General features: G+C 46.8%; 1 protein-coding gene across 1 annotated transcript in view; it reads left to right on the forward strand.

The window, feature by feature from the left end:
* The window catches only part of LOC109886576 (steroid hormone receptor ERR2-like), a 124,726-nt gene that overhangs the window by 108,327 nt on the left and 6,399 nt on the right, over window positions 1-10,000 (forward strand). Inside the window, exon 6 of the mRNA XM_031836777.1 lies at window positions 1,082-1,351. Coding sequence (XP_031692637.1) covers window positions 1,082-1,351 — 270 coding nt within the window. The remainder of the gene's footprint in view (window positions 1-1,081; window positions 1,352-10,000) is intronic.

The following is a 10,000-nucleotide window of genomic DNA, read 5'->3' on the forward strand; positions in this document are numbered from 1 at the left end:
AAGAGAGAGAGAGAGAGAGGAGAGAGAAAGAGAGAGAAAGAGAGAGAGAGAGAGAGACAGACAGAGAGAGAGAGAGAGAATTAATTGATAAAACAACACAGCATCTCATCGCCATTTGTTGATCCGCTGGTCCCCACTATAACCTCCCAACCCGTACATCTCAGATGTCCTCCATCAGCAGCGTGTGTGTGTGTGTGTGTGTGTGTGTGTGTGTGTGTGTGTGTGTGTCTGATGTCTTCTATCAGTGTAGTGTGTGTCAGATTAGAAGCCTGAATCAATACCCCCTAGCATTCAGAGAGCTGATTACTATCTGCTAATCAATGAGACCCAACCACTCTTCTCTCTCTCTCTGTCTCTCTCTCTCTCTCTCTCTCTCTGTCTCTCTCTCTCTCTCTCTGTCTCTCTCTCTCTCTCTCTCTCTCTCTGTCTCTCTCTCACCAGAGGCTGCTGTTCTGTCTGCCGATAGAGTTTAATAACCCACCAGCTGTATGTTCTTAATGTCGTTATTCAGCCACGACTTGGTGAAACATAAGATATTACAGTTTTTAGTGTCTCGTTGGTCGGATAAATATGCTTTCAGTTCGTCCCATTTATTTTCCAGCGATTGAACGTTAGCTAACAGGACGGAAGGCAAGGGCAGATTATCCTCACAAGGCACCCTGGTCTTTTTCTGCGAATCTGCAAATCTCTGTTTCCTTCTCCAGCGAATAACGGGGATCTGGGCCTGGTCGGGGGTCTGAATAACGGGGATCTGGGCCTGGTCGGGGGTCTGAATAACGGGGATCTGGGCCTGGTGTCTGTATTAAATCCCTCCCGTCCGACTCATTGAAAAACAACTCTTTGTCCGGTTTGATGTAAGAGACAGTAGGAGCAACATTATGTACAAAACAAGTTACGAACAACGCGAAAAAACAAACAAAATAGCTGAGCTAGTTAAGAGCCGACAAGACGGCCAGCCCTCCTCTCCGGCGCCATCGAATGGAGTATACAGGGTACAGAGCCAATGTGCGGGGGCACAGGTTAGTCGATCCAATTATCCTATTCCTGATAAACCTACATCTATGTCTCCTTCCCCTCCCAGGATTCTCCAGCCTGTCTCTGGCAGACCAGATGAGTCTACTGCAGAGCGCATGGATGGAGATCCTGGTCCTGAACATCGTGTTCCGCTCATTGGCCTGTGAGGAGGAGCTGGTGTATGCTGAGGACTATGTGGTGGATGAGGAGCACGCTCGTCTCTCTGGCCTGCTGGACCTGCACGTTGCCATTCTGCCTCTGGTCCGACGCTATAAGAAGCTGAGCATGGAGAAGGAGGAGTTTGTCACACTTAAGGCCATCGCCCTCTCCAACTCAGGTAGGACAACGGACGACAGAGATGCAGAGATGCAAAAAAAACATAAGCGCAAACACCACACACACACACACACACGCACTAATATAAACCTAATACAAACCTATTGATAAAACGAGACACAGGAAACAGTCCCCCCTCTGAAGGGTGACAGTAGGGTACATCTGAATGGTAAATCTCTAATAAATATTTTATCTGACATATAATTAAAAGAAAGAAAGAAAGGAAACAAAACAAGTGATGTTCTATCTGACCTCCACACAGAGATAAGAAAGGGGACGAAAGGGTCGGCAACACAGCTCTTTAATTAAATACCACTATAGTGTGTGTGTGTGTGGATGTCCTTGCCTCTTCTGAGTGCATGTGTGTGTGTATAGCATGTGTGTGTTTGCCAGTGCTCGTTCTCTCTCTCTCTCTATCTCTCTCTCTCTCTCTCCCTCTATCCATATATCTCTCTCTCTCCCCCTCTATCTCTCTCTCCCCCTCTATCTATCTCTCCCCCCTCTCTCTCTATCTCTCTCTCTCCCCCTCTATATCTCTCTCTACCCCTCTATCTCTCTCTCTCTACCCCTCTATCTCTCTCTCTCTCTCTCCCCCCTCTCTCTCTGTCCCCCTCTATCGCTCCCCCCCCTCTATCTATCTATCTATCTATCTACGTTTTTCCACGTTTCACCAAACATCACATTTTGAAGTTGCTCTAAACGTCCAATTTCAAAGTTGCAAAAAAACGATTGCCTGATCATTGGAACTGAAGACACGACCCTTGGTGCCGGAACGAGCAGATTAAAGTGCTCCCTGTTGCCGCCTAGTGGCGACATCCTGTATTTAGGTCCACCTAAACTCCAGACGTTTTATTAGGAAACAACTCTATGGTTAAGTTAAGGCATTCATTCTGACTAGGTTAAGAATTAACCCTTTACACTCTATATGGATAGGGACATATTGAAATGTATCTTACAGAAGTAATATGAAAAGCATAACTATGGTAGCAATTGAAAAGGGAACAGTTTGGAGATCATGGGGAAAATGATTAGACCAAAGGTGAGGACACAACAGTTCACCTGACAAGACTGAATCCAAACTTTACACTGTTGATTTTACGTGCATTTCACATTTACTGTACTTTTCACTCCATTTGTTGATCAAATCTGAAAAGACTCTGGACTGGCTAATAAAAAATAATAGATTAAGATGGGCAAAAGAACACAGACACTGGACAGAGGAACTCTGCCTAGAAGGACAGCATCCCGGGGGTGCCTCTTCGCTGTTGACGTTGAGACTGGACAGAGGAACTCTGCCTAGAAGGCCAGCATCCCAGAGTCTACTCTTCACTGTTGACGTTGAGACTGGACAGAGGAACTCTGCCTAGAAGGCCAGCATCCCGGAGTCGCCTCTTCAGTTGTTGACGTTAAGACTGGACAGAGGAACTCTGCCTAGAAGGCCAGCCTCCCGGAGTCGCCTCTTCAGTTGTTGACGTTGAGACTGGACAAAGGAACTCTGCCTAGAATGCCAGCATCCTGGAGTCACATCTTCACTGTTGACGTTGAGACTGGACAGAGGAACTCTGCCTAGAAGGCTAGAATCCCGGAGTCGTCTCTTCAGTTGTTGACGTTGAGACTGGACAGAGGAACTCTGCATAGAAGGCCAGCATCCCGGAGTCGCCTCTTCACTGTTGACGTTGAGACTGGACAGAGGAACTCTGCCTAGAAGGTCAGCATCCCGGAGTCGCCTCTTCACTGTTGACATTGAGACTGGTGTTTTGCGGGTACTATTTAATGAAGCTGCCAGTTGAGGACTTGTTAGGCGTCTGTTTCTCAAACAAGACAAGACACTAATGTACATGTCCTCTTGCTCAGTTGTGCACCGGGGCCTCCCACTCATCTTTCTAATCTGGTTAGGGCCAGTTTGCGCTGTTCTGTAAAGGGAGTAGTACACAGCGTGGAATAGCCTTAATTTCTCAGAACAAGAATAGACCGATGAGTTTCAGAAGAAAGTCGACAACATACGTACCACTTTGAAGATGCTAAATATTTTTTATTGTGGAACAAACAAGAAGTAAGACAAAAAACAGAACATGAACATCACCCCCCTCAAAGTCATTACTTTATAGAGCCATCTTTTGCAGCAATTACAGCTGCAAGTGTCTTGGGGTATGTCTCTATAAGCTTGGCACATCTAGCCACTGGGATGTTTGCCCATTTTTCAAAGCAAAACCGCTCCAGCTCCTTCAAGTTGGATGGGTTCCGCTGGTGTACAGCAATCTTTAAGTCATACAACAGATTCTCATTTGGATGTAGGTCTGGGCTTTGACTAGGCCATTCCAAGACATTTAAATGTTTCCCCTTAAACCACTCAAGTGCTGCTTTAGCAGTATGCTTAGGGTCCTTGTCCTGCTGGAAGGTGAACCTCCATCCCAGTCTCAAATCTCTGGAAGACTGAAACAGGTTTCCCTCAAGAATTTCCCTGTATTTAACGCCATCCATCATTCCTTCAATTCTGACCAGTTTCTCAGTCCCTGCTGATGAAAAACATCCCCACAGCATGAGGCTGCCACCACCATGATGGTGTTCTCGGGGTGATGAGAAGTGTTGGGTTTGCGCCAGACATAGCGTTTTGCTTGATGGTCAAAAACCTCAATTTTAGTCTCATCTGACCAGAGTACCTTCTTCCATATGTTTGGGGAGTCTCCCACATGCCTTTTGGCAAACACCAAACTTAGCTTATTTTTTTCTTTAAGCAAAGAAAGTACGGCTTAAAGTGGTCCTATGGACAGATACTCCAATCTCCTCTGTGGAGCTTTGCAGCTCCTTCAAGGTTATCTTTGGTCTCTTTGTTGCCTCTCTGAATAATACCCTCCTTGCCTGGTCTGTGAGCTTTGGCACATTTGTTGTGGTGCCATATTCTTTCCATTTTTTAACAATGAATTTAATGGTGCTCCGTGGGATGTTCCAAATTTCAGACCATGATCTGTACTTCTCCACAACTTTGTCCCTGACCTGTTTGGAGAGCTCCTTGGTCTTCATGGTGCCACTTGGTTGGCAGACTCTGGGGCCTTTCAGAACAGGTATATATATCCTGAGATCATGTGACAGATCATGGGACACTTAGAGTGCACACAGGTGGACTTTATTGAACTAATTGTGACTTCTGGAGGTAATTGGTTGCATCAGATCTTATTCAGGGGCTTTATAGCGAAGGGGGTGAATGCATCTGCACGCACCACATTTACGCTTTATTTATTTTATTTTTTTGAAAAAAGAAATTTTTTAAATTTCACTTCTCCAATTTGGACTATTTTGTGTTTGTCCATTACCTGATATCCAAATAAAAATCCATTTAAATTACAGGTTGTAATGCAACAAAATAGGAAAAACGCCAAGGGGGATGAATACTTTTGCAAGGCACTGTATACTCGACTAGAGATGGCCAGTTTATTGCTTCTTTAATCAGCACACCAGTTTGCAGCTGTGCTAACAGAATTGCAAAAGGGTTTTCTAATGATCAATTAGCCTTTTAAAATGATAACTTGGATTAGCTAACACAACGTGCCATTGGAACACAGGAGTGATGGTTGCTGATAATGGGCCTCTGTACGTCTATGTAGATATTCCATTCAAAATCAGCCGTTTCCAGCTACTAGTTATTTACAACTTTAACAATGTCTACATTGTATTTCTGATCAATTTGATGTTATTTTAATGGATAATTTTTTTTTGCTTTTCTTTCAAAAACAAGGATATTTCTAAGTGACGCCAAACTTATGAACGGTAGTGTTTGAAAATAAGATATTTCCGTATTTAATTTTCAGTACATTTGCAAACATTATTTTTTTTTGCAAATCTACATCTAGAGGATGTGCAAAAATGACACATTTGGACTTGAGTCTGAAGTGATCTCTCTGTAACAACAGCTGCCTGTCAGCTATCCACTGTATATTAGCCTGCCAGCTCTCCACAGTACAGTATATTAGCCTGCCAGCTCTCCACAGTATATTAGCCTGTCAGCTATCCACTGTATATTAGCCTGCCAGCTCTCCACAGTATATTAGCCTGTCAGCTATCCACTGTATATTAGCCTGCCAGCTCTCCACAGTACTGTATATTAGCCTGCCAGCTCTCCACAGTACAGTATATTAGCCTGCCAGCTCTCCACAGTATATTAGCCTGTCAGCTATCCACTGTATATTAGCCTGCCAGCTCTCCACAGTACTGTATATTAGCCTGCCAGCTATCCACAGTATATTAGCCTGTCAGCTATCCACTGTATATTAGCCTGCCAGCTCTCCACAGTACTGTATATTAGTCTGCCAGCCCTCCACAGTACTGTATATTAGTCTGCCAGATCTCCACAGTATATTAGCCTGTCAGCTCTCCACAGTATATTAGCCTGCCAGCTCTCCACAGTGCTGTATATTAGCCTGCCAGCTCTCCACAGTACTGTATATTAGCCTGCCAGCTCTCCACAGTACTGTATATTAGCCTGCCAGCTCTCCACAGTACTGTATATTAGCCTGCCAGCTCTCCACAGTATATTAGCCTGCCAGCTCTCCACAGTGCTGTATATTAGCCTGCCAGCTCTCCACAGTACTGTATATTAGCCTGCCAGCTCTCCACAGTACTGTATATTAGCCTGCCAGCTCTCCACAGTACTGTATATTAGCCTGCCAGCTCTCCACAGTATATTAGCCTGCCAGCCCTCCACAGTATATTAGCCTGCCAGCTATCCACAGTATATTAGCCTGCCAGCTCTTCACAGTACTGTATATTAGCCTGCCAGCTCTCCACAGTATATTAGCCTGCCAGCTCTCCAGAGTAATGTATATTAGCCTGCCAGCTCTCCACAGTACTGTATATTAGCCTGCCAGCCCTCCACAGTACAGTATATTAGCCTGCCAGCTCTCCACAGTACTGTAAATTAGCCTGCCAGCTCTCCACAGTACTGTATATTAGCCTGCCAGCTCTCCACAGTACTGTATATTAGCCTGCCAGCCCTCCACAGTACAGTATATTAGCCTGCCAGCTCTCCACAGTATATTACTCTGCCAGCCCTCCACAGTACTGTATATTAGCCTGCCAGCTCTCCACAGTATATTACTCTGCCAGCCCTCCACAGTACTGTATATTAGCCTGCCAGCTCTCCACAGTATATTACTCTGCCAGCCCTCCACAGTACTGTATATTAGCCTGCCAGCCCTCCACAGTATATTAGCCTGCCAGCCCTCCACAGTACTGTGTATTAGCCTGCCAGCTCTCCACAGTAATGTATATTAGCCTGCCAGCTCTCCACAGTACTGTATATTAGCCTGCCAGCTCTCCACAGTATATTAGCCTGCCAGCTCTCCACAGTACTGTATATTAGCCTGCCAGCCCTCCACAGTACAGTATATTAGCCTGCCAGCCCTCCACAGTATATTAGCCTGCCAGCCCTCCACAGTATATTAGCCTGCCAGCCCTCCACAGTACAGTATATTAACCTGCCAGCTCTCCACAGTATATTAGCCTGCCAGCTATCCACAGTATATTAGCCTGTCAGCTATCCACTGTATATTAGCCTGCCAGCTCTCCACAGTACTGTATATTAGCCTGCCAGCTCTCCACAGTACTGTATATTAGTCTGCCAGATCTCCACAGTACTGTATATTAGCCTGCCAGCTCTCCACTGTATATTAATTAGCCTGCTAGCTCTCCACAGTATATTAGCCTGCCAGCCCTCCACAGTACTGTATATTAGCCTGCCAGCTTTCCACAGTATATTAGCCTGCCAGCTCTCCACAGTACTGTATATTAGCCTGTCAGCTCTCCACAGTACTGTATATTAGCCTGCCAGCTCTCCACAGTACTGTATATTAGCCTGCCAGCTCTCCACAGTATATTAGCCTGCCAGCTCTCCACAGTTCTGTATATTAGCCTGCCAGCTCTCCACAGTATATTAGCCTGCCAGCTCTCCACAGTAATGTATATTAGCCTGCCAGCCCTCCACAGTATATTAGCCTGCCAGCTCTCCACAGTATATTAGCCTGCCAGCTCTCCACAGTATATTAGCCTGCCAGCTCTCCACAGTATATTAGCCTGCCAGCTCTCCACAGTATATTCGCCTGCCAGCTCTCCACAGTATATTCGCCTGCCAGCTCTCCACAGTATATTAGCCTGCCAGCTCTCCACAGTATATTAGCCTGCCAGCTCTCCACAGTATATTAGCCTGCCAGCTCTCCACAGTATATTAGCATTTAACTTGGAAAACAGGGGCTGTCAATAAAATGTGTTAAGTGAAGTGAAGGGTCCGTTCCCCTTAATAACCAATGACTTTTTGGAGGGTCCTGTCCTCCAACTAATCAATGACTGTTTGGAGGGTCCTGTCCCCCTACTAATCAATGACTGTTTGGATGGTCCCACCAGTAATCAATGACTGTTTGGAGGGTCCTGTCGCCCTACTAATCAATGACGGTTTGGATACTCCCACTACTAATCAATGACTGTTTGGAGGGTCCCCCTACTAATCAATGACTGTTTGGAGGGTCCTGTCCCCCTACTAATCAATGACGGTTTGGATGGTCCCACTACTAATCAATGACTGTTTGGAGGGTCCTGTCCCCCTACTAATCAATGACGGGTTGGATGGTCCCACTACTAATCAATGACTGTTTGGAGGGTCCCCCTACTAATCAATGACTGTTTGGAGGGTCCCACTACTAATCAATGACTGTTTGGATGGTCCCCCTACTAATCAATGACTGTTTGGAGGGTCCCACTACTAATCAATGACGGTTTGGATGGTCCCACTACTAATCAATGACTGTTTGGAGGGTCCTGTCCCCCTACTAATCAATGACGGTTTGGATGGTCCCACTACTAATCAATGACTGTTTGGAGGGTCCCCCTACTAATCAATGACTGTTTGGAGGGTCCCACTACTAATCAATGACTGTTTGGATGGTCCCCCTACTAATCAATGACGGTTTGGATGGTCCCACTACTAATCAATGACGGTTTGGATGGTCCCACTACTAATCAATTACTGTTTGGAGGGTCCCACTACTAATCAATGACTGTTTGGAGGGTCCTGTCCCCCTACTAATCAATGACGGTTTGGATGGTCCCACTACTAATCAATGACTGTTTGGAGGGTCCCCCTACTAATCAATGACTGTTTGGAGGGTCCTGTCCCCCTACTAATCAATGACGGTTTGGATGGTCCCACTACTAATCAATGACTGTTTGGAGGGTCCCCCTACTAATCAATGACTGTTTGGAGGGTCCTGTCCCCCTACTAATCAATGACGGTTTGGATGGTCCCACTACTAATCAATGACTGTCTGAAGGGCCTTTTCCCCATACTAATAAATTACTCTCTGGAATGTCCAATCCCCCTACTAATCAGTGACTGTCTGGAGGGTCCTGTCCCTCTACTAATCAGTGACTGTCTGAGGGTCCTGTCCCCCTACTAATCAGTGACTGTCTGGAGGGTCCTGTCCTCCTACTAATTAGTGACTGTCTGGAGGGTCCTGTCCCCCTACTAATCAGTGACTGTCTGGAGGGTCCTGTCCCCCTACTAATCAGTGACTGTCTGGAGGGTCCTGTCCCCCTACTAATCAGTGACTGTCTGGAGGGTCCTGTCCCCCTACTAATCAGTGACTGTCTGGAGGGTCCTGTCCCCCTACTAATCATTGACTGTCTGGAGGGTCCTGTCCCCCTACTAATCAGTGACTGTCTGGAGGGTCCTGTCCCCCTGCTAATCAGTGACTGTCTGGAGGGTCCTGTCCCCCTGCTAATCAGTGACTGTCTGGAGGGTCCTGTCCCCCTGCTAATCAGTGACTGTCTGGAGGCTCCTGTCCCCCTGCTAATCAGTGACTGTCTGGAGGGTCCTGTCCCCCTACTAATCAGTGACTGTCTGGAGGGTCCTGTCCCCCTGCTAATCAGTGACTGTCTGGAGGGCCCTGTCCCCCTACTAATCAGTGACTGTCTGGAGGGTCCTGTCCCCCTGCTAATCAGTGACTGTCTGGAGGGTCCTGTCCCCCTACTAATCAGTGACTGTCTGGAGGGTCCTGTCCCCCTGCTAATCAGTGACTGTCTGGAGGGTCCTGTCCCCCTGCTAATCAGTGACTGTCTGGAGGGTCCTGTCCCCCTACTAATCAGTGACTGTCTGGAGGGTCCTGTCCCCCTGCTAATCAGTGACTGTCTGGAGGGTCCTGTCCCCCTACTAATCAGTGACTGATTGAGGGCCTTTTTCTCCTGCTTCCTGCCTGACATACTGAGAAATGAGGGAGCTTTCTATTTAGTCTTCAGATGACAAACTCCTCAATAGATGAATGGGAGGGAGGGAGGGAGGGAGGGAGGGAGGGAGGGAGGGAGGGAGGGAGGGAGGGAGGGAGGGAGGGAGGGAGGGAGGGAGGGAGGGAGGGAGGGAGGGAGGGAGGGAGGGTCAGAGAGGAAAAACAGAATGAGAGGTATAGAGTAGTAGATAGAGAGAGAGGCCAGCCAAGGTGTCATATTGTCTCACGGAGATCTGGTCTGTGTGTGTGTGTCTGTGTGACAGCTCTGGAAATGTATGGCCATTGATTTGGTAAATAGCGCAGTATTGATGGGATTGACGCCAGCCTGCTGACGGATTATCTGGAAATTGTTTCATGAAAGTTAGTTATGCATTCGGCCTCTC

The sequence above is a fragment of the Oncorhynchus kisutch genome, linkage group LG12 (genome assembly GCF_002021735.2).
Source record: "Oncorhynchus kisutch isolate 150728-3 linkage group LG12, Okis_V2, whole genome shotgun sequence".
NCBI lineage: Eukaryota > Metazoa > Chordata > Actinopteri > Salmoniformes > Salmonidae > Oncorhynchus > Oncorhynchus kisutch.